The sequence below is a fragment of the Cyphomyrmex costatus genome, unplaced genomic scaffold (genome assembly GCF_001594065.2).
Source record: "Cyphomyrmex costatus isolate MS0001 unplaced genomic scaffold, Ccosl1.0 scaffold29, whole genome shotgun sequence".
Lineage (NCBI taxonomy): Eukaryota > Metazoa > Arthropoda > Insecta > Hymenoptera > Formicidae > Cyphomyrmex > Cyphomyrmex costatus.
In genome coordinates this window covers 785,414-812,357 of record NW_017277017.1, presented here as the reverse complement: position 1 = coordinate 812,357, position 26,944 = coordinate 785,414, and the positions used below count along the sequence as shown (strand labels likewise).

The 26,944-nt window shown below is 33.0% G+C and overlaps 1 protein-coding gene across 1 annotated transcript in view; it reads left to right on the top strand.

The window, feature by feature from the left end:
- The window catches only part of LOC108775227 (frequenin-1), a 59,285-nt gene extending 33,237 nt beyond the window's left edge, over positions 1-26,048 (top strand). The window contains exons 2-7 of the mRNA XM_018541533.1: positions 13,373-13,397; positions 13,691-13,739; positions 15,192-15,281; positions 16,639-16,717; positions 17,669-17,757; positions 25,881-26,048. Coding sequence (XP_018397035.1) covers positions 13,373-13,397; positions 13,691-13,739; positions 15,192-15,281; positions 16,639-16,717; positions 17,669-17,757; positions 25,881-26,048 — 500 coding nt within the window. The remainder of the gene's footprint in view (positions 1-13,372; positions 13,398-13,690; positions 13,740-15,191; positions 15,282-16,638; positions 16,718-17,668; positions 17,758-25,880) is intronic.
- Positions 26,049-26,944: the final 896 nt, after the last annotated feature.

Sequence of the window (26,944 nt, the reverse complement as noted above, 5' to 3'; positions counted from 1 at the left end):
AGAAACTATAGGACTGCGTATCGTAGTTCCCGTTAGTGATAATCGCGAAATGAAAAAAAATTTAACCGCGCGGATCAATATTCCACGAAGGGAACAAAAGCTTTTTGTGATTTTCCCCTTTTCTCGCTTTTCACTAATAATACGTAGAGATCCAATACATAGCTAAACCGTGCCGCGCGCAAGCGACACTAGAAATTTAATTTACATGACATACCGCATGTAACTGTCATATTTCCCGTCGCAAGCATTTTATTACGAAATAATATAATAAAACGCATCAGTTGCACTTCCTGTTTTCCTGTTCACGCTCAAGTTTACTACGCGCAAAGATCACAAAGAGTGTCGGGCAAAATTTAATTTAATTCGCTTCTATCAACGCGGTGAGATATCGTCGTAATTATGTTACATGTTTGCGCGAGACACTGTCCCAATTGCATCCGCGTAAATAGCTCGCATCGTTACCATATTCTCGCGGTGTATCGCGATGCGTTCACAATGCGTTCCACCCGGGGATTCGATCGCATTACATCCGGGACGGCGCCGTTAATTCAAGCGTTCCATTAAAATGCACTTTGAAACCAGTTGTTTCGCGGAAATACACGGAACTGCGAATCCATGTTCGTAAAATCGATTCGCCGAGCGGACTCTGTATGTTTGAAGATTACAACTATCCTTTGTCAATTAGTGATACAGGTGAATCATGCTGAAATTATTTATAATTTAAAATAAATATCCCATACTTATTACTCCAATAAAACAATATGTAATAATAAAATAATATTAGGTATGTATTAAATTTGTCAAAGGTGCACGGAAAGAATTATATCTTAAAATTTACCCTGAAAATATGATAATTGTAGGACATTATATTTCGAAGAATTTTTATGTAAATCTCTCACATTCATTAATAAAACTACAATAAAATATAAAATAAGTATGATTAATTTTACTGAAGTGCATGGTAAAAATCTTTAAATTTATTGTATTGTACCATAATTACTGTATTTTCAGGGTAAATTTTAAGAAATCCTTCTCTCCGTGTGAGCAAAGAAATACAAGTATTATAATTAATATTTGATTAAAAATAATACAAGTTTCAAATTTACTAATTCTTCAGTCTTGATTATGCAGACTAAACTGTTAAAAAATAAAATTATTTTTATTTCTTATAATTTTATTTTTGAGTTTTAACAATTTAATTTGCTTAATCACGACTGAGAAAGACTTAATAAGGTTAAAACTTGTCTTACTACATGTATGTATATAAAATGTATTATTTTTAATCATACATCCATTATTTTTGCTCTTCTTTAGCTCATTTAATATAGTATATTTTTTTATTATAAATGAACAAGACATTTATTTTAAGTTATACATAATTTCCATATAATCCATTTGTATCGCTAATTGACAAAGGATAGTTGTAATTTTCGAATAGAATTCGCTTGGTAAATCGAATCTGCGAACAGGAATGATTATTATTACATTGAATTAATTTGATTAGTTAAACTATTCGAAAAGCAGAACAGGTTGAAGAAAAACTAAATATTTAGAGAATAAAAAATTTCAGTAACCACTTTTTTGTTTGCAAATGTAATATCCATGAATTAAATAGCATAATTAATTAAATGTGAAAGGTAAAACGTAAATTAAAACATTCCGAGGGAAAGTTTATGCATCACGCATAATAACATTTCCGGAAAAGTTACATATAAGCTTTAACGTTACGCGAGGTAAACTATTATACATTTTACAAATCCTATTCGCTTAAATGAGTACGAGATAACGAAGCTTGAAAAGTGGAGTTCTTCCTGAAGCACATCAAGATCGACTCGTTAATAAGAGGCGTGACTCCATTTTGTCGTCGACGATTTTCCGTCACCGTCGTTGTAGTGACGGCGCGGCAGTTATCGTCGCAAATTGCAGAGGCGTGTTATGTACGCATGTGCACCTGCATCGGATAAGCGGGGCGACCGCGTCGTAAATTGTCGATGCCGATGATAGGAGGCGACGCGACGATAGGAAGCTGCGAGATGCTCCGGGCGACGGATCTACAGTCTGCATAGCGTAGGAGATGGAAGTACGTTCCTTCGATAATGCTCGAGTGGAAATTGAATTCCTTCGGAAACGAAGGAAGACTCCGATCACCCTCCGACCAGACCACACCGTCCGAATGACGATGCAACGGTGACCACGCGGAATTCCCTCCGAACAAGACCCGTCCGTGTGTCTTCACGGAAATAAAACTGCACGATTCCTAGCGGTCAGTGCTCTCTCTTCCAGCACTCTCTCAATTAGAATACAAAATCATAATAAAATCAAGATGACATTAAGTGGAAATTATTTTAGAAAAAATCACAATGGTATTGTTCGGTACAATTTTGATGATGATTTTGTGATAAATTCTTAACGTAACAATAATTTTAAGTGTTTTTTCTTTAATTAAAATAACACAAATTGAAGTTATTTTAAGAAAAATCAATGATGTCACTTTTGACGATAATTTTGTGAGGAATTCTTGATAACGGTGATTTTTTTAATTTTTAAAACATCACATAAAGATTATTTTATCACATCAAGAATTTATTATAAAATTATGTCAAAAGTGTATCGAATGGCGTTATGATTTTTTTCTAAAATGATTACCCTTTAATTTGATGTAATTTTATAATCGTATTACAATTTCGTGCTCCACCTGGACTCGGACGTAAATGAGAACTCCATTAATGTCGGTCAAAGAGGACCACGATGGGCGTGGGTTGGACTCTCCGCGACTTTGATATTGCCGCGCTGCAATATGTTGCTGGGACTTAAATCTGCAACGAATTGCGATAACCCGTTAAAACTTATCGTGCAGTTCGTGCAACGCTGCGGTTCGCATCTCCGACCGGAATATGCAGAACTTCGAAAGTTAATCCTTTATACCCTGCGCTCGCTTTATTCCAATTACGGGATGTTCGAGCGGGTGGCGTCCGTGTGCGCAAACTCGTAAACGTTACGACTATCTATATATAAATAGTATTTGCACTCATGTACATAATGTCCCGAAATCTCTCTCTCTCGCTCTCATTTCCTCTCTATCTCACTTTTTCTCTCTCGCTCTCTCTTGCTTTCCCGGGTGAAGATACCGCCGCATCGTCGCATCACTGCATCGCCGGGCGCATCCGTCGTATTTGCGCAATCATTCACGTTCCCTCGCGTGTGTGCAAACAAAATGCATACCTGTATACACGACGAAGTGTATACAGCCGCGCGACAGGATCCGCATTTACGTGCAACCAGGCGTTATATATCCTCCGCGGAGGAGCTTGCGTATCGCGTGTATTACAACACGATGCATATTTTGCAGCGACCGAGCATCCCCGTCCGCATTATGCTCTTTAAACGAACCACATGCCGCACACCTCCGCGCGTTAACCATTTGCAAAAAGAGGAAGCATATAATTTTTTTTTATCGGAGGAACATTCTTTTGTCGCAATAAAAAATTTTTGTTTTTCTTTATCAACGCGCTCGAGAACTTCAGTATGTAATTTCTACCTAAAACCGAGAATTTTTATCATTTACATTTGCTCCCTCTCTCTCATAAATTGTTTTGTTCCTTTTTCTCTCTCATCGCTTTTATATTTTTAAACTTAATTGAAGGAATAATTCTTAAAAATCCGGATACAAGCGTAATAAATTACGTGATTTAATTTTGAACGCAGATAAGGTCCATCTATATTCTCGCACGCTCTTAGAATACTTTTTTATTATCAAGGTATAAATTACGGATGAGATAAATACAGATTTAATTTATTAAAACCTCGGAAATACGGCCTGTCAAAAATTTTCGCATAAAAAGTGATAAAATGAAAGAGAAGTGTAGTGATACCTATTTATATATTGTGCACGTACCGGTCACTTTTAACGCGTTAATCGTTAATCCTGAAATAAATGCTTGAACTTTTTCGCACGCTATTGCGCGAGCTACATTTTGCATCCCATTCATAAATCATCATTGTCTGTATATGTGCTGCATACGAAAATACACTTTTGTTCCTCTTTTCGTATCAGGGAGATATGTACCTATTGTATCTATATGCAAATAATGTATCAAATACTTTTCTAAAACGTTATTGTCAGTAATGTTACAAAGTATATGTATAATATATGTAGAAGTATTTTTGAAATATTACTTAAACAGTTAATAAATCGTATTTAGACACTTTATAACGGATATATTTTTTTATATTGTATCCTACAACAAAGTAATTCTAATGGTTTGAGTTCTAATTTTTTTGAATTTAGATAAAATATATTTCATTATTTAATAGTATAATCTATCATTTTACGATCATATTTTTTTCAAATAATGCATCAATGCTTACATTACATTTTTTTTTTTTTTCAAATAGAATCGTTACTTTTTTTAGCATAAATCGATTCCTCTCATTATTCCGTATAGAAAACGTGTTATTTACATACATTGCGCTTGAATAATTGTCTAGATAAAAATAAGACAAATTATACATAAACGTATTTTAGATAAGATGAAAAATTATTTCATTTTAAAATTATCTAAATAAACGATGAAATTATAAATCGTTTTATCTAGATAATAATTATTTTATTACGCAATTATATAATAGTATATATGGTAGCACATAAATGTGAACAATTTCCTCTCAGTGCAGTGTAAAGTAAGGTAATCAAAAGAATTAAATAGTGAAAGATTGTCCTTTTACTACCTTTTTCTCTCTCGACTTGAAAAAAGAGTTAATTCAACTACTAGAATCACCTTGTAGATTCCATCGCATTATTTCGTCGGTCATTATCGCAACTTGAAATCGTAGCATTATCCTTAAGGATAATTCGTTCTAATTAACTGAGAAGTGAAACTTATTAATAATTCCGACAACTCAGTGCACGAAATGAGGTTAATGGTTTTTCAATTATGAGTCTCCGAAGCGTAAATTACATCTCCGCAACCAGTCTCAAGTTAACGAGACTTTAAGGAAGACCCGCTATATAGGCTCTTAGTGATCGTCTTTTGCGTGCGACAGCCGTTGACACCATTCAAAAGTTTTCCCATTTCTATGTCATCGCGCGTGTCTCGACGCTTAAGTTTTCAAGAGCTATTCTAATTAACGACCTAATGATTCCCGAGGACTTTTTATAACGCGGTCAAAAAGGATGCGCTTTTCGGACTTTTACGAGCGATTATCGCAAGAAAGCACGTCACGCTGAGGCTAAAAAGTTGCGCAATTATCCGTACTCTTCCACCGGCTGTTCGCTATTTTCGAGTAATGCGGCTCCTCGTCGCATAAAGTTATATTCACGATGGTAACATATCCATTGCGAAATTCTATAGTTCGGTGCTCTAAGCAAAGTTCCGAAACTTGATTGATCCGAACGACAATCGCTGTTTTTGACATTTCACGCGAATGAAATAAACGAAATTCATTTCTGACAATTTTCTGACTACACAATCCCGGGAAATGATTTTCGCTGTTTGATCAGAATCTTTTTTGTTCGACTGTTCTCTCTCTCTTTCTCTCTCGGAAAAGTTTTTATGTTTTTTTTATTTCGCTGCCACTTCCGTTCATAAAGAACAACCTGTGTGACCAGAAAAAAATATACCGAGAAACAATGGACTTGAAGTCGACAAAGAAAAGGAAATGTCTATAAAGCTATCCGTCAACATGAAATTACAGGTTCGTGAAAAATAGATCGCTATCAGATCGGGTTTTCTTCTCGCAAATTTTCGTCGGATTTTTTCTTCTTGCTATTATCCAACCGACTGGCTAATAAAACTTGCACAAAGATCGACGAGCTGGTTTTCCTTCGAAGCCACGGGGTGTATTTTATTCTGAAGGATCGGGCGACCGATCGATCGAAACTCGGCAATGAGTCGACGAGGATTCCTCGCCTCCGTCGGGAAAATAAGCAGAGATTACGTTCTCGTGGAATAAAGGCGGTATATATCGAGATGAGTTTTCGGAGCAACTATTTGAAAAGGCGCACTCGTACTTCTCCTTGCCTTTGCTTTTTCTCTTATCTACCGATACTACCACCAGTCCGAATGATTAAATGGACCCCGAAACTCAAGGAATTAAAGTATTTTAAGATAACGCTATTTTTACGAACACACACACTATTCTAACACAAGATATGTTCTTTCGCTGTACACATAAATCGCAAGGAAAATGGCATAGTTCGTAAAAGTGCCATATTTTTGAGAGACCTATAAAAATTTTACTCGTACTCGAATTATCATAAAACGTCAGCTACCCAATTTAATCTCTTTTACTTTTTGTACTCTAGTATGATTTGAAAAGTGAGAGCTGACGTAATTACGTGCATATTTTGTATTCAAAGCATATTTCAATAAATTTGAAGCATTTTTTAGTAAATACTGAATTAAAGAATTAATAATTTAATTATATATCAAAGTTTTTAGACGCATATAGAGATAAAAATTACCAAAAAGGACTAGAAAAACTTTGAATATAAAATGTAGTAAAAACAAATTTTTTTTAAACCAAAGTTTTTTTTAAACTCAGAGTTTTGAAAAAACTCTGAGTTTAAAAGTTTTTTTATTCGGATATACATATTTTCTTTGGATATTTGATATAATTATTATTCTAGAACTTAACTTTTGTATTCATCTAAAACATTTCTGTGTAAAGATAGCTGTAAACAATTAAAAGTACAACGACTATAAGCGATGATGGCCATAATTAGATCCAATTTTAAAAAGGCGTTATGAACTCATTAAGCATCACAAAGATGTTTCTACCTTGATATTTAAAGCTGTATGAAAACAAAAGATATTAAATAATAACAAAATAACGTAAATATTAAACAATTTAATGATAAATATTAAAGAAATGAATTCTGTCTTTTTTTTTAAAGATTTTGATTTAAAAAACAGCTTTTTATCGCATAAAATTCCTGTTTACTCGAAAAAATCTATTTTTCTTTATCTCTAGAGACGTATATTTCGGCACTTAATATATTTTTAACAAAAATTCAAGTTTTACGAGATCCACAAATTTCGGTCTGAACGGTACATTAATATACAGATTGATTATAGCCGCCTCCGGCAGGCGAAAAATTAAAATGCAAATAATGCACATGTCTCGGGAGGTTACACAATACCGCGTATAAACGTGCGCGTTTCTAAAATAAGAATGGTCGTGTTTAAGGCCGTCATTTTGATAAACGCGCGCCTCGTACCTAGCCCGACAGTCAGTTGGCAGGCGTTCCCCTGATGAAACGAGCAAATTTGAATAACGGTGGAGCGTGAGGGTAACCGAGCTCTACGGCATTAATTCAAGACTCGTGCACCGTACTTACAGCACGCGATTAAACACAGCCTCGTATCTCTCATTGCTGTGCACTAAGTGCGGCCGCACATATCACGAGTTTATATTATACATCTGTCTTATATCCCTGTTTAAGAATTCATCGGACCTTGGCACAAGTTTTCCCGATATTTGGTAAAACTGACGCGAGGCGCGATCACGCTTAGTATCGCTCATGCACGTCTCCTTAAAGCGAATCACAAGCAGAAAATATGACGTGCGAATATAGAATGCATTGGAAAAATCGAAGGAATATATTGCGTCAGTTTGCCGAGTACGCATCGATTGATTCGACAGTTTCGACTTTATCGTCAGAATGAGCGACGAACGCAAACGACTAACAGCCAGGAAAAACGCCAACCTAAACTCAACCGCTGGAAAATAAGCTGAGATTACGTTAGCATGTGGTGACAGAAGTGGTAACAGCAATATCACTGAATTTCTTCTCAACGGTCCTCTCCGACACGACAGTCCTCGACATTTCCACTTATGAGTGTGTCGTTGAGCCGCAGATTAGAAAAATTTGTACTCGTTGCGACGGAAAATGCGCTGAGAAATGTAGAGAAATAACTGGAGTTATTATCGAATGGCGAGTGAAAGAGAGATGGGAATGTTCTAGGAACGTTCTAGAAACGAAGCATACGAGAATTACGAGGAAACATATTTCGAAAAATGGTAGAAGCTGACAAAAATCTACTCTCCATACAACTCTCTGGACACATGCAATGGACATATGCTTTGATATTAGAGAAGTTTTGATATTAGAGAAGTTACCTACTAAAAGGATCAAACGGATAATTAATGTTGGATAAATTAATATTGGAAAACAAAAAAGAATGTAATGAAACACCAAATATTTCATTAGTATGAAGAACATAATTACATTAGTTTATAAAGAATTTACTTTTTTTTTTCCAAAGCATGATGCTTAAAATTAAATACTACTAACTTTTATCAGCCTTTAGATCGTTCACTCTACAGTCAATCACAATGTAACGCAATGGTATATAACCAACAGTTACATGTCCAATATGCTTTCCGTAGTGTAAAAAAATTTGCATTCTCTATCACAATTGATTTTCGCGATATTTCACTGAAATGATTAAATGCACACGTAATGCAGCAAAAGTAATTTCATATTTAAACGATAAATACCACGATGGGCTCCATGCCGCAGTTAATCCTCGCTTCCGAGCGCATTTGTACAAATTAATGCGATAAAGCGGATCATATTATTCAATGATTTATTTTTTCCGTTCGAGGGAAAAAAATTCTCAGCAAGGGAGATATCGAGGGATTTAAGAAAAGTGCGAAAAGGGCGGAAAATGGAGGATGTGAACGAAGAAGAGCAATTTAGTCAGCATGCCGTAATTCCTGTAAGACCAGTAAATCGATCAAAGTATTAAGTATTATAAGTAACTACGGCCAATTTTTTAAGCATTCTCGGTCTTTAAACTAGTATATTTAATTCGAAGTCAAATGTATCAATTAGAAAAAAAAAGAAAGAGAATTATATGTAAACTCATAAGATCGCAAAAATATAAATAAAATTTCATTCAAGAAGAGTGAAAATTCGCTGCAATCGATAGTGAAAACTGCCACTTGGAATGGAGTGTCATTTTACTTTTCATAAGGATAAATGTTGAACTTTATCATAATGAATATTTCATTTGTTTGAAGTGAAACATCAATTAAAATGACTTCAGTACAATATCAGAATAAGTTTTGTCTAAAGAAATATTTAAACTGAATATATACATAGATTCTTGTTAGTATTTTATCCTTATGAAAAAGGATTGTCGACATTTCCACGTAATATCGATTCAACAAAACATGAGACGATGATCAGTGACTCGCTTAGCGAACTTCTTCTTACTTAGTGCATGCACTTTCCAATTCACTCTTTAATTACAAGTGAAAATATTCACTCCACGACACAAAGAAGAATTCATTCCATTTGAATGAAAAATCACTCCAACTTGAGTGATGCGGTAATTACGCCATTTTTTGAGTGGAATTTTACTCTAAGGAATTTAGAGAGTGATACGACTCTTACGTAAGATTTGTGTATAGCCGACATAATATTTTTATATTCTGTAAAAATTGCTTATTTAAACAAGCCACGAAACGACTGCTGTGTTATGCCACTGTATTGGCACGAGAGAATAATTGAACGAGCCGCAAGAAAACCGAGCTTGCGCGGCGACTCGCGTGTCACTCCGAATATCGGCCACGAATCAATCACATGCGAAAAACGAGAGAATTTTCGTTCCCATCGAAGTCGCGTGATTCATTGCTATGCTCCGTTTATATGCTTTCCAAATTTTCTAGATGAATGGTTTCATGTCGGAAATCGCAAAGTGCTTGACTTGAGATAAGCACGAGATTGATATCCCAGTCTCGTTATCGGATATATTCGATATTGACGATTAACAAGTAAAAAAACAAATGCGACAGATACAGTAAGAAGGTGAAAACAGAGCAGCACATCAAGGATCCTTCAATATTCATAGGTATTGTGCATTACGTAGACTAGATTGATAGTCCGGGTTCAAACGAGCCGTTTTCGCGTCGCATGAAATCCCGGGAGAAGAGTCGACAACGACCGAATCGTTCCGCCGACGAAACCTCCCACGCGAATCGCATTTACATAGTTATAGGAATATTTCGGTCGACCATCGGGCCACCGCCCCGTCAACTCCGAGGAATAACGATCGGTCGGTTCGCGTTCGCGAGCTCGCAATCGATCCTCGCGACAATCACCGACAATCTGTCTCATATAATTGCACACCTTAAAACTCGACAGCTTGTTCTAAAGGTTTCAAATTGTACACTCTTAGTCTTGTATCGCGTAGTACATCTAAATTCGAGGTACAAATTTCGAAATGAAAATGTCATTTCAAGTTATATATACTGATATAGGAAGTATTGTTTTTTCTAATAAGAGGATTTTTTTCCGATATATTCGCTCGAGGTATGAAATTCACGAGGTAATATAATGAATAAACGATTCGATCGGAGGTATCATTCTTATCGAACTCGCGGTACTTTCCTTTTGGCGATATAAGGTTTCTCAGGCGTACCTCGTATACTTCTCGACGGTGCAAATGTACCGCTACAGAACATATTGTATACCGCCAGCATTCATTATTTCGTTAACAAATGGTAATCGACTGCGCAATAGTAACCGCGCCATTACGTACCATATCATTTACAGATAACGGGTCAAACTAAATCGGACTAGCTGTGTTATACGTACTTACTTACGGTGAATATAAATATTATATGAATAAGCTCACAAATATTGATATTCGAGGAGTACTACGTGGTTCATGCCGAGAATTACATTGCAAATGTTCATACACTATAAAAAGTAAAATGTTAATTTTAACTTAAAGACGTTGAGTGGATTTTCTGAGACATGAAAAAATGTTAAAATTAACATTTTTGTGTTAATTTTAACATTTTTGCATGTCTCAGAAAATCCACTCATTAAGTTAAAATTAACATTTTATTTTTTATAGTGCATTTATTATATGTGTTATTCATATAAATGTATCTCCAAATCATCTAGAACATTTGTACCGCATAATTATCTCTTTAATGGATAACTCCCGATTTTGAGGTACCATTTTCCCTCTTATGTTGGTGGTATTTATATCCCTCATAATTTACGTAGAGTTTATATAATATTTTAACGTATACCGCCAATTTTTGGCAGTACAAGACTAAAAGTGTACACATTTGAAAACACATTCGTGTTAAATTTTATACATATTTTATGTATCCTAAGCGATTCAAATTTTTATGTTAATCTAATACAAAATAAACATAATGTTTAAAAAAGTAACACAAATATTATGTAAAAAATTAATACAAAAAATGTAACATTGACACAAACTGTGGCAGCATATTTTTTCAATAAAATTAACATTTAGAATATATTAAATTATTGACATATTTCATTCATTTATTTTAGAACTTATATATATTTTAAAAATATATTATTTTTATATTGTTTATTTGCATACTTATAAATTGTTATTTTAACATTAGAGAAATACTGAATGTCAATTTAACACAAAATATTTAAATAAAATATTAAATAAAATTTCTGTAAGGGCCGAGTATTAAATTAATCAGTATTAATTTAATATAATACAGTCACATTATATTAAATTAACACTTAGTCTTTACAGAAATTCAATTTAATACTGATTAATTTAATAAAATAATTAGAATTACTTATTTTAAGTATTAAAAGCACTGAACAGTGCTGTTAACTATCCTGTTATTCAAAATAAATAATTAATCACTTCTTTCCCGTATTAAAGTTCCGTAAAGAAGATTGTTAAAAATTCAACGCAGTATTTTTTATTAAGGATTTGAGTAGATTTTAACACACAAAAAAAGTACAAAATGTAGGTTTAAATACAAAAAGTTTTGCCGTGCATTTTCAAAGAAAAGAATAATTTAAATATTAATCTAAATAAAGTAACTTTGTATATCGCGCGAACCATCAAAATAATTATGTAGGAATCTCAAGCATAACTCTGCAAAAAGTTTTGACATTTTAACAACCAGCTTAAGCGTTCTACATAATATTTTGATGGTCCAACAAAACTATTTTCAGATCTCTGTGTCTACCTAAATTTTTAGACAATTCAGCAAAATCGTTCTTTCCGGGCAGACAAAATATCTTGCGAAAACAATCTGTCCCGAGAAAACGCTGTGTCGAGAAGCTTCTCGTGCACTTCCAGTCTCGAAAAATGGGAAAAAGTTGCAAAACTATCGTGATCGGGATAATATCCTGATTAGAACAAAAGATCATGTGATATCCGGTACAGTTCTTCTCGTACGAGACGGGAAAGCTGCGCTGTTTGCGAAAGCTAATGGTATACTCGGGACGACGCAAAATTACCATATAAACCGCAAAACTCTTCATGTTCTCCCGTAGTTCTATCGATCCCGAGCGTTCGCGTCTCTTACGCCCTTTACCCTTTGTCCCTTCCTTCCGCTATAACACATTCGGCTCAGCTGCCGTGGGGAACCAAGTGCTTTGCTCCACGGCACGTGTACTTTAGAGGGCAACTTACCATCTGGTTATCAATTAAGATGCAATTCCAATAAGGTATTTTGCGGAAGAATAAAGTATCTCCGCTCGTTTGGAGTGAACTTTAGCGATACAGAAACCTATTTCGCAAATCATTTTACACAATTTTAACACGTCAGGACCAATATTTTTCGCCGCGTTTGCTCTTGTCGAAAAACCTACTATATGACGAATGTATTTTACGTGAATTCAAAAATTTAAGAAAAATCAATAGAACATTTTCTAATCTACCTTCTATTTGTTTCCTTTTTTTTTTTTCGACCGCCACCATAAAAGAGGAATACCGAGTAATCTGTTCTCTTAAATACAAAGATTCGAAGGAAAACTTTCGTTATTTCATGAGCGCACATCCGTCTTGAGGGAAAAACGCCATTATCGATTGTTTTCGTAGTGATATTGCTTCCCCCTTCACGCAAATAAATTCAATCCACCAAACAAATCGCTCCCGCATTGCGGCGACCTTTTTCTTTTTTTTCTTTAAGTCACTTTTAGTTCTTCGAAATACATTTTTGTTTCATGTCCGTTGAAGAAGAGGAGTAACGTCCTACTCTTTATCCGCTGACATAAAGAGAAACGATTCGGACCCACCCGCTCACGGCGCCGTATAAAAATTTGATCGCTTTCACGGGACACAATCGGGTTTTTCAGTGACACGTACCTCCGTACTGAATTTACTGAGTAAATCCGTAGTGCAGTAAATCACACGGCAATTGATACGAGCCTGGCGAGCACCGAAGAACAATAATTCTCCGCCCTGCTCTCTCAACGACTCTTTCCGTTGTGCTTTTTCTTACTGGAAGCACTTTTCACGCGCGGAATAATCCAATCTTACTATGTTATATATACTATATGTACGTCGAACAATCGATAATTAATTACCTCTTCAAATGTCCCTTCTTGTTTCTGTTTCAGTTACTGAGAAGGAAATTCGTCAATGGTAAGCTCTAACAATAAGAAAAGCAATAGGCTATTATACCAACTTGCGCGAACTTGGACAGGATGATTAAAGATTCCGTCGATAATCAGAAGAAAATAATTTACGACAGAATTGATTTAATGCTCTGCTAAATTAAAATTAAAAAATTTTTTTTTAAATCAGACATAAAAAGAAAACAATTTTCTGTAAAAGTAGATTTGAATTCTTTCATAATTTTTTCAATTATTATTAATAACGCAAATGTTTTTTAAATAATACAGTTATTCATATAAGAATTATTATGTATTATGTAGGCACAAAGGATTCCTCAAGGATTGCCCCGATGGATTGCTGACAGAACAGGTATGCATTGTCAAATATATTTAAATCATTGAATTTCTCCCTTTTTTATTTAGAAGAAATATCCACAAGAGGATATTAAAATTAATGGTGTCTTCAATTAAAAGCTAGATGATTCTGATACGTATTTTTCCACGATTATTGCGTGCATCACTCTTTTTAAATTTTGTAATATCAAAATGCTGAATTCTACTATACTCGTAATTGTTATCTTTTTATTTATACTGGGAGGCTTCATAGCAGCAACTTTGCTGGTGCCTCGCCATTTGTGTATACACAATTTTCTCCACCAAATCTCTATAATTTTATAAATTTATATGCACAATAAACAATGAATGAATGATCAATTAAGTACTAAGAAATTTAAAAGCGTATGCGTGAAAATTAAATTATGATAAATTATACTATATTACTATGACATCTCAAATTGAAAATATGTTTAGAAATCATCGATATTTCAATTATATGATTAAGTAAAAAATATAATGAAACTTTTTGTAACTGTTAATTTTGTATTCAACGTATCGACAATTATTTATGACATACTGAAGATGGCCAGATAGTGGCCGAAACGTCTGTGAATTTTTGTATACTTTAACGTAATTATTTAAATATATGTCAAGTCACACTAAGAACGTTGTATTGTGGTGCATGTTCCTTTTATTTACTGTTTAGAAGAAATGTTTGCTCACTAACAAAAAAGTATTTGATACTTGCGATAATTATGTGATAAAATTATTACGATTAAAAACTTTATTTTAGAATTATTGTTATTCTCCATGTTAATAAGAAGAACAATTATAAAATTACAATTATTTTCAGTACCAATTGTATATATTTTTTAGTATAAAAAACTGTAAATATGTAATTACTACTCATAATAAATTTGGTTGGACGCATTGGTGCGCATTGGTGCATGTTAAAGCTATTGTACACTGACTTAATCTGAGTGTAAAGATTAAAAATGCAAATATTTAGAATTATAAAATACATATTATTTAATAATATAATAAAACGTATTAAGAACTTCACAGCTTAACACGTTCTATATATTTACATTTTTACATCAATTTGTATATACGATAGCTTTAATATACATATACGCACTAGTGTACACTGAGTGCTTTCAATAGAACTATATTGCATTAACTATATTACATTATAGCAATAATAACTACAAAATTGGATAGGATGATTAAGCTCCCAGCCATAATTATTTTACCATACAATTGCAATTATCAAACACTTTTCCCTCAGTGTAACATAAGTAAGACGTAAAGCAAGAAATTAAATTTATATATAAATAGCTGGAATGTGATAATCAGTACGAAAAGTATATTAATCATGTAATACACATGATAACAATAGCGGAGGAAAGGGTTAATCATCTACAATAATCAATAGCGAATAAAAAGCTTAGGGATGTATATGTTCATGGCGCTCGCGTGATTTCAGGGCTTCATAAAGATCTACAAGCAGTTCTTTCCCCAAGGTGACCCATCTAAGTTCGCCTCCCTCGTCTTCAGAGTCTTCGATGAGAACGCCGTAAGTTTCTTGTCACGTGTGTAAACGTTGTGGTTTTCCGCGAACCCTCATGCTTTTTAAATTCGTCAAGTCGGCGTTCGCATGCACAAGCGATCACGCGATGCGGCACTCTCACTATCTTATTCAAATTATCTTGCTTCCTCTACACTTTATATGGCGCTACTCCTAATAGCAAGTCTTTATTGCCGTTTAACTGCACGATTAAGCATTTATTTAGTTCGGTACCAGATAATAATAGACAGTTAATTTACATTGTAAGTTCCATGTTGAACAAATTTACGCACGTCAAGACTGAAATAATTCGTATATTGATCATCGCGATACTTAATCTTCCGTAGCTGACGATCGGTCTATTGAATACATTCAATTATAAAATTCATTGTCAAAAATATCAAACGGTTGAATTTTTTTCATGTTACATCCGCAAATTTGGATTATTTTTATTAAAATATATTTAATTCATATATATTCATTTTTTCTAATACAAATTATGTTATTTTAATTCCTTCAAATTAATTAGTGACTTTTAATTAATATAAATTAAATAGGTCTAACGTCAGTAACTGATTTTGGCATTAGTTTCAAAAAATTGATCAGCATTAACTCTCTTTCCACTGAGAGTTTTCTGTATTTGTGACTATAAGCACACGTGTTATCCTAACTTTAGTTATTACTGTGTGCTATTGTTAGCAATAATTACTATACATAATTTTATCAACAAATATTATATTACATTACATTATAATTATAACTTGATTGAGATGTAAATACAGTTGCAAGCTTGCAAAAACAAACATACAATTGGCGTCAAAAATTACTGTAAATTATAATTTAATTATGCTCATTCCATAGTCATTTATATAGTAATAATATAATTATAATTTATAATTACATTTGATACCAGCTGAGCATATACATTTGTTAATAGAACTATACATGATTATTACTTATTACTAACATTATAACAGTAATAAAATTGAATAATAACGTTAACATGTAATTATGTATAATCACAAATATCAAAAACTTTTCTCTCGGTGCAGACAATCAAGTGAAGATTGGCATTCGCTACATGTCGAGTATGTTTATTGAAAATATTGAGAAATATCTGAAACAGAAATTTTCCTTTTGGATTTCCTTCACGAGACTATTTGATTTGCGGCAGAGAAAATACGAATACTCGAGAGAGAGGGAAAACTATTTGCACAATGTATCAGCCGACACAGTTGCTCGACTGGCAACCGATAGCTATTCGCCTTTAAAGAAACGCGATCGCAAAGTGATCTCGAATATTCGATCGATAGGAAAGAACATCTCGCGTACGACAAAATAAGAATATGTCAAATTGTTGTTTCAGGACGGCACGATAGAGTTCGAAGAGTTCATAAGAGCACTCTCGGTGACGTCACGCGGTAACCTGGACGAAAAGCTTCACTGTGAGTATTTCATCTTTTATCTCCCTCGAAAAACTTATCTACTTGAATTTGAAAGAATTTTCTCGTGTACTACTTTATTTACTCATTCACTTTGTACACATCACAGACAATCATCGGTATCGCGTCGCGAATTCTCTTTCAATAATACACTTTTAAAAAAGTCGTTGAAATTATTATAATTTAATTATAATTTATTTCATTGTTGATGCAAACTACGTATTTTTTAGTAAAACTATAAATGTAATTGTTACTCAGATGATAGCAATAACGGTTATACAATTGGAACGCCCTCAATTACTTTATCATGCAATTATAGTCACAAATACAAACTTTTCTCAGTGTTGATTTACTTAACGCGATTAAGTCCATAATTTAAATGAAACTCAACTTTATCTGCAAAAACAAAAAGTTCGCCGTTAGTAACCTTGCATAAAAAATCAGAATTGATATTCGAAATGCATCTTAATCTCCATAAAAAAATTTAATTTTAATTTAATCAATAAAAAGTTTGGTAAAATTATATTCAATTGATATTGAAATAAGATAATTTTTATAATTAATCATCGAGCAATAAATTGATGCCCACGCTTTCTGAAAATTCTATTCCTAAAAGGAATTTGCATATCGTAATCGTTACGCATAAAATTCGAGATGACTTATGAAAGACGATCGCAACGTAAAACGACAAATCCCCTCGATTATTCTTCTCGGGAAAACTGTTATCGATTACAACCGAACGTAAGTGAAGAATGAAAACTTCACGTAGAATATCGCGATTCGGAAGATCGTCGGAGAGACATAGAAATTACAAGCTCGCGAGAGAATCGTGCGTGAAACGAAAAATACGATTTCTCATCTTCGAACAAAGCGTATCTTCGGATTTTGTGTCTTCGAGGAATTTCAGTAGCAGAAGTCAATCGTGTTTTTCTCTCTTTCTTTGTCTCTTTTCAGGGGCCTTTCGTTTGTACGATGTGGACAACGACGGCTTCATCACGAGGGACGAGATGTACAATATAGTCGATGCGATATATCAGATGGTTGTAAGTGCATCTCTTTCAAATTACTTTTTGACCAGCGAGAGAAAACTTACAACGTGAAATGTTTTGTTGTTCGCTTCTCAATTTTGTCGGTTTGTAATGCATTCCCCTACCCATTCTGCCTATTCTGCGATTTTCTCAAAATAACATAACTCTACCTCCCTTGTTGACGTCAATTGTACAGAATTTGATGACAATCGCGAAAAATTTCTACAGAAAGAACGATTTCGTTAAAAATATCTAAAGAAAAGTATCTAAAAAATTTAGCTGGACTAATCCGATAATATTTTGTTAGACCATCAAAATTAGTATATAGTAGGAAGCTTAAACTAATAAAAAAAGATTTCACGTCACAAGTTTTCTCTCGTATGTTGCAAGATGGTTCATCATGCTTCAGTTTCCAGGATAACTTTTTATTTCAATTCAACAAAATTATTTTCAAATTTATTATATATGTAACTAAATTTTTAGATATTTCAACATTCTTTTCGTGTAGAGTCAAAAGTATGCTGTTCAACAAAATGAGAACATCAAGTGATTATTACTTTAGTTTCCTGTTATTTATTCGCTTATTCGATATCTAAGTATACCTTATCTATCGTATTCTGCTTATTTCTTTATACAATTGCATTTTGCTTATTCGCTATCTATAAATAAAATCACGATAGCACAAGATTTTCGTGCTTACTTAACAACTTCCTAGCTGCGATACAATCGTAATGCATCGTGCACACGTGCTCAATATCAGGTCAATATTTTATCCGAGCGAGCGCGTTACATGTAATCTAGCGGAAGTTATAATCCTCTTCTACAGTTTCCAAGCGGGATGCTACAAGCGAGTTAGCAACGTAAACTATAACGTCACCTCCTCACCGCTATTGCTCCTGACAAGCACGATGTATGCGGTTTCTTTTGAGTTACAATACAGTCTCGTATTACGCAACGTGCACTCTAATCTATCGTCTGTTGTGACGACTACTAAAACTTTAAAGTCCATATTTACACTATGAATCTTGTCTGAAACAGTTCAGATATTTATGGCACACAAAAAACTTAAACAGTAAAACTTCAGCAGTAAGCGAATTGACCAATCACAGTAGAGTCCGTAAAATCACGACGTAAGCAGCAACCACAATTCAACATGTTGATTTCTTTACTGCCTAAGGTTTATTACCTTAAATTTTTTGTGTGTCAAGGTCTTAATTTCACACTTTTTGAACAACCGTTATAAGAAAAATAGAGATTTTACTTAGATCGCTTTCGAAAGATAGATTTTAATTAAAGATAAAATGAGAGCACTTATAAATGAGAAACGAAACGCATCACCGTTGCTATTAGGTATATTTATGTGTATATAAAATCATTAAAGTATTGCATATTTATGATACGCTGCTCTGTTATTACTCGAAATTAAAACTTTATTTTATCATGTAATTTTACACTTATCTATAAAGATAAATAAATTATCAAGTAATGATAAAATCAACCTAGTTAAAGATAAGTAAAAAAATTAAAGAATAATAATAATCATTGTGAATTTGTTAACTATTGCACTTGTTGATTTAATTTAACGTATAAATCATATTCATGTACAATTCGTCACTTAACAATGCAAAGTGAAACAGAGGAATTAAAAATTTACATCGAAACTACGTTAATCTGTAAAATATATATATATAAGATCCAAATTATAGAGCAAAACTTAAGATTAATAAGATTGAAAAATAATTATTATGCGCATTAAACTTCATTCTTTAACTTAAAAAAATTTAATAAAATATAATTTTCAAAAAATTTCTTGCATTTTTTCTATAAGATTTTATAAATAAAAATTTGTCTCATCATTCTTGTTTAAATAATCAACTAAATAAAATAAATAAATCAAATAAATAAGAAAAATAGACGAATAATGTTGTTTATGTAAACATTAAAAAATTATTCTGTCTTTTGAAATATCAGTATACGATTAACTTTAACTTTGGTCATCTCGATTCAAAATGTATTCTTTATCTTTTTCTACAATTGTAAAAATTAGAATTCTAAAAATTAGAAAAAGATAAATAATAAATTAAATTGAGATGAAAATTTAAGTTAATCTCATATGGTGGAATTAGGCCTTAATAATTTGTGAAAATGTGGTGTCTGCGCTTTTTATTATTAGAATATAAAATCCTCGCAGTATCAAGCCCTCAACGTCAAGATCGCATATCAAATTTATCAATATACAATAAAAAAACGATCAGCTCCTATAGCACGAACAATTTAATTATAAAATCCATTAAAAAATATATCGTATTATACAATATATTATATTTAAACGCCGAATATTTCAATCAATGCATCATAAGTTAATTATTAATTAACGATATGGATGTGGTTTGCCTCAGATTAATTGAATCGCTCAAGCTAATCGTTTGTGTATTGTTCTACCTGCGCTTTCAATCCGGTAATAGTAGGATTTTTATTTTCGAATATGCGAGAGATTCATACAAAGCACAATGCAAAATGAGGTATAATTCATAAGTAATCGTTAAAGGAATAATTATTACCCGCGAGTATCGCAATGAAAGCAGCTGCTTATAATCTTCGTTGTTCATAATCCTATTTTGAGTTCGACGCTTTAAGTGAATCACGCGAGATATCCGTTAGATAATTGTTGTCTCTTGACAGGTGCGAGTTATTAGCCACGGGAGTGGATAAACCGCTCGAAAAGGTAATCGTGAACTGTGGTAATCGGGAACGATTGCATTTCAAAGGATAATAACGCGGCGACACGCATCAGTACCTGCCCGTTTCGGTGTCGCCGTACGAATGATGACACGGCGACACTTCACAATAATAAGCACCAAGGTCGCGTGCCTATTTGCTATCGCCCCAAACATTTAACATACCGTAAAATGAGGTAACTGTGACTACAGTCCACTTGATACTACAAATGCTTTGAAGCATTCTCTGATTAAACAATTAGTAAAATTCTTCCTTCTGATTGATTAATTAAATTCAAAGCATTTATAGCGTTAAATAAACCGCATCCTTTAGCCCAAAAAATACCTAAACGTAGCACGTGTCCAAAATTTGGATATATAACATCTTTAAGACATTTTCGCAAAATATCTTGTATGCCTTGATTTTGATAATGATACGGGTGTTTGTTCAGAAATTACCAGACAAAGTTATGCCAACTGGGTCAAAGTTATTCTATTTTATGGTAAAAATACGTATATATTCTGTTATATATATATATATATATATATATCGAATTAAATTTGATATTATTATCTTGACAATGCTATTATTTGCGTCGCCTACGATCCAAAGTATATGGCTGCATTCAGCAGAAAAAGCAGTTTTGCAACTGTTGTAAACTTTTTTAATATGGTTGACCTTACCTTTAGTTCCTCACTAAATCTGAATATACAAACTAGTTATATTCGGAAATTTTACAACAGTTGCAAAGCCGCGTTTTCTGCTGAACACAACCATTTTTTATTTGCTAGTGCTACTACGTATATTTGCCTTATGTTCTCTAGTGTGATTGACCGATTTGCTTACTGGTCATGTCTTATTGTAATATTTTACGGTTTTCTATATATATACTCACTGGCGATAACGATTCTCATTAAATACTGACAACATTAGGAAACTTATTGTTATATTTTGTTTCAACAATTACAATTAATAACTAATATAAAATGTAATATATAAGAGTCATTAAATTTTAACTTAATAGGTGTGAAGCTAAATTATAATTTATTTTTATTAGATATTTTATCTCCAACTTTTCAAGAACAGCATAATTCTTCTTTTCATTAAAATGGAATGGCTGATTAAAACTGAATATTTAAAAGGAATTCTTAAATTAAAAAATTTACCTTGAATTTACTCGATACAATACATAATTATTGTATATAATTAATTAATTTATTATTATTATTATCTTTTCCCAATTTTTTATTGGAAAGGATAAAATTATATAATTTACATAATCTTATTAAAACCAAAAATCTAAAAAATGTTATTTTTAATTGCAATTAATTAAAATAATAATTAATTAAAATAAAAAGGGAATCGTTAAATTGCTATGCTATAAAAAAATGTGGTAATTTAATTTCATACCTTTCTATCGATTAATTAAAAGTTCGTTGTGTGTGTATTGTTGGCCGTAAAAAATTAGGAAAATATAATAAAGACAAATTAAATTCCATAAATACTTTTCCATTAAAACGATGATAAACTTCATTCTCTTCCAATGAACATTTGATTGCCATCGATATATGTTTATAAAAAGCTAATTTCTAAATAATGGTGAATCGTTTACTAATCAATATATGTATATGAAATGCAAAAGTATCATCGTCCAGCTTTATTACTTCATATACAAAAACAAAAAAAAAGGAAATAATAATATATCGTTACTTTTTGTAGTATTTTTTTTTCATGAACTCAAATTAAATTATTTATGTAAGTAATTATGCTATTTCTCACATGAACAATTAAACTGTTAGAATTATTTAATCTTTTTATAAAGAAACAAAACATTCAAGTATTTGAAGACAAATTTCATTCGAGTTCTTCGCTTAAATTACGATTACAAACATAACATTACGAATATAAAATTAATTTTCAAAAGATAGATTTATTAAATTATGTTATGTTTTCTCACACTCTGATTTCAACCAAGTTCTTCAACAGATAAAGGATTATAAGTACGGACTTCGTTTGTTTTTATTCGCGAATGCACAACATAAAGTGCATAGCAAATATGTAACTAGCTGGCGAATTGTAATTTCCTCCTCTCTTTCTCTGTAACGCTAATTAAATTATCAATACAAACAAGAGTGCGCAGGTTGCTGCTTACGCACTTTGAGCAAAACTTTCCGTGGAAACTATGTAACTTCCATCGAGACGTGAAAAACTCATAGAATGTGCAACGAAACTCTTGAACGGTCCATGGCAAATATCTCAGCGCTTCACACGGCTGTTTTATACCGAATTTCGTACACCGATGCAAATTTTAACATGAAATTCGACGCTACCGTAGTAAATTCATCTGGTGACAACGGTTCGCCATTAATCACTTCCAAGTCTCATTAATATTAATTTCAAAGAGAAATGTAGTGACATATTATACGTATATAAACGCGTGGCATGCACATGGTAATCCATAAATATGCAGGTCGTGGTCGACAAAGGCACATGAGACTTTGACGGTTAACCTTATAACAATAAATCCGATCAAGCTGCGTAATGTGATTGAAAGCAATTGATAAAGTCAAATTACAGCAGGGAATTAGCGGATTAACCGATATCTATTGAAACCCATAAAATTAAACGAAGGTATTAAAAGTCGATATTGTGGACTATTTTGTGATCATAATCTAGGGATAGTCAGACAGCGCAAGTGTAGATAGATAAACCTCAAAAAAAAAACTTTTTTAAAAAAAGAAAACATATACGCCTAAAATAAGTGTATAAAAAAGGCATTGAATTCTTCTTAATCAAAAATCGAACATGAAATAAGTATAATTAACCAAGTGTTTCATTACTCAAAACACATAAGATAGACCGAAAGTGGTTAAAATTGTCAACTGAATTATAATGAAAAAAAAACTTGGCGTGCCCGGGGAGCATTAAAACGCAATATTCTAGATCCAGTATGGTTCTATCGCAATATTCTGCAAAAAATATTGTTTTCACAGTATATGAAAATAATAATTCAACAAAGAAGAGATGTTAATAATCGCTTACTAAACTTGTAAATATGTTATATAAATATATAATGTTTCTCCAATATATCTAAATATTATTTCTCCATAATTTACATTACATCTATAATTTGTGAATATATTTTCATGTCCCCACAAGCTATATATACATACGTATATATTATAAACATATATGTCTAATATTTTATATTTTAATTTAATTATAATGCAAATACTATGTTGGAATATTGTTTTCACTGAAATACAATTAATGCAACCCGGGCACGCTAAGTTTTTTCTTCATAATCTAGTTGACAATTTTAACTACTTTCGGTCTATCTTATCTGTTTTGCGTAATGAAATACTTGGTTAATTACATTTATTTCATGTTCGATTTTTGATTAAGAAGAATTCAATACCTTTTTTATGCACTTGGAGTATATTCTTTTCTTTTTTTAAAAAAGTTTTTTTAAAGGATTTTACTTTTGTAAATTTACTTTTTAAACTTTAGTTAGAAATTATACACACACATATTAAAAAATATTAATATTATATCGTACTTACTCGTAATCTTAATGTTATAATAATATCTCCTTTTTTCTTTCTTTGCACTTATTACGTACATACGTATTCAATTAGCGTAACTTTAAAATTGAATGATATCGATATATGTATATGTAATGCTATCTTCTGTTATTTATTTCCGTTGTCATACAAGATAGTATACAAAGCAAAGTTCAATGTATACAAATATACTGTATATAAATAGTCGTCGTCGTCGTCATTTGGCGTCGTCGGTCTCTCTCTTTCTCTCTCTCACTATAGATATTGTGAATGGTAGCTTAATCGACAAAATGCTTTACATGTATGTGTCACACGTACGATTGAAAAAAATCTTGAAACGGTCCCTTTTCAGGACTCGATCTCTAGATCTCGGTATCAGTTGTGTCAATGTTATTCGGACTGATTGCAATCGAAAGATTCCGATAACTTTATATAATAAAAGTGTTTTTAGATTTTAGATTGGGCTTTTAATTTCTGAGTAATATTAATCTAAAGTTTGTAGATGTCAAAACTCCAGATAAAGCTAGCGGTAACGTCAAATTTGGCAGCGACATGAACATATACACGATGACGTTCACGCGTCAAGCGATCATGTCAAGCGGTTATACTTTTATTTTATGCACTTGGCGTCGCGACGCTGTCGCGTCGCTTGATTTTAGTGAAATACGGTTCTTACTTTATTGTCATTTTGGGTAATTTTAATTTTTCTCTAACAGAGAGTGCTTCTTTAGACGTGCTACTGAGACCGGTATGTATAGTCTGTTCTTATTTTAAGACTGTTATCTTGATGTTTATATCTATGATTGATTTATGATATTTTAAGACAGTCTTACGGGATATCTACAAAAGGAATAATATTGTATAGTAAACCGTAAGTTGTAAGAAATTGACCAATTATGGTCGATTATTCTCCTCACATTTGACTGTGATCAGCCGATCTTTTACGGCTTACGATTTACTACACCATATTACGTTCATTATAGATGGCATTTAAATATAAGAACTGACTGTAAGTATCGGACTCAGAATGCCTTTGCATGCCATTAGAGACATGCGTGCCAGGATGGCCACCCCTGTCGTAAACCATCATGGCACTATCTGCAGCGATAGATTTACGGTAATAAAATAATAATTGATATAGTGAAATCTCTCGTCTTTTGCGCGTCATTGTAATGACGATGAAATCTCACAATAATGGGAATTTTTTATACACTTTTAATAACGAACAAAAATGTGCTAATAAATTGATGTTTTTTTAAAAGCTTTGTTCGGTAATTTATTTCTTGTTTAAAGAATAGCATGCTGTATTTATAGATCCGTATACGAGTAATCCATAATAAAGAGATATTTTGACTCATAAAGATATAATAATATTCGATACACGAAAAGAACTGTTTTGTTGAAATATTTAAAAATTCAGTCAAGTATACACAAACTAAAAAATAATTTTGTGAAACTTTCAGAATAATTATATAGGACGCTCGAGCTAATAACTAGATATCCAAACTTTTTGTAGCATTACTATCAAGTTTGAGCGTTCTATGTAAAAAAAAGTTAATCATGTCATTCAAATTAAAGTAATTATGTAATTATTTTCATGATTTAATAAAATTATTTTACACATTTTTTATTTACACAAGTTTAAGCGTTATAATATTATAATTTTGTTAAATTAATAAAATAATTGTGTATATATATAATTATTTTCTTAATGTAATAAAATTATATTTAGATATACATTTATAAATTTAGATACACACTCTCTCTCTCTCTCTCTCTCTTTAAAACTGTTCTTTCCGTATAATCTCTTATGTATTGACCAGCGTAAGTCTGATCGGAGAACAACGGATGTTTCAGGGCCAACAGCCGCAAGCCGAGGACGAGAATACCCCGCAAAAGAGGGTCGACAAAATCTTCGATCAGATGGACAAGAATCACGACGACAAGCTCACACTCGAGGAATTCCGGGAAGGTAGCAAGGCCGATCCGAGGATTGTCCAAGCGCTCTCGCTGGGCGGCGAGTAACCCTGATTTTCATCATAGGCGGCACACGATCCTTCGAAATCGGGAGCCTCCACATCGTCGTCATTATCGTAACTGTCGACGCGAGCCGCCCGTCCCGATAATCGGTTGACAAGGAAGGACTGTTGGAGAGAGAAGGCAAGTCCACATCCGCGCGGTTTGGCATGCACGTGTAATAAATAGGCAGTAATTAATACGCGAGCATGCGAGGTGTCATGTCAGTGAGATTTAAGAATATTTTTGGAGAGATCTCTCGCGTCGAAGGGCTAGTCTATACTTACTCTTTTTTTCTATTCTCTCACTGATCTATATCTCTCTTTTTCTCTATACTCTATATATCTCTCGCTCTCGGAGAAGATCGGTTCTCGTTCCCCGTTGGTGAACCGATCCCTCCGTCTTCGATCCGATTTCGAGAATCTCGATGCTAATATAACAGTAGACGTAGCAGTTCGAGCAAGTCGTAGCTTTCAAGGAGACTGGATGTGGCGAATTACATTTTTAGCTAGTAAGCGTGCAGGACTTTCATACGAATAAATTGTTAGTACGAACGATGAAGATGTACAAATCAGGGAAGAGAGAATTCCGGCTTCGGGACGTTTTCTCGCCTTCGAAAGCAGTTTCTTTTGTCGCACCGCTCCTTCCTCTTTTATTCCTTTGGCAAAGTAACGTCACGGGTAACGAGTAAAATCGGAATATACTCGTCGCGAGCACGCCACTCGAATTTCAACGAGGCGCGCCGGGGTTATTTCCGATTATTGCAGCGCCGCTCTACATTAGGAATAAAGGGAAGAAGAACGGAAGAGAATGGTAGCGAGGGCGGGCACAGTGGGGAAATTGCCACGAGGATAAGCATTCAAATGTGGATAACTGATCGTGCATTGTGCGGTGTTGCGTAACAA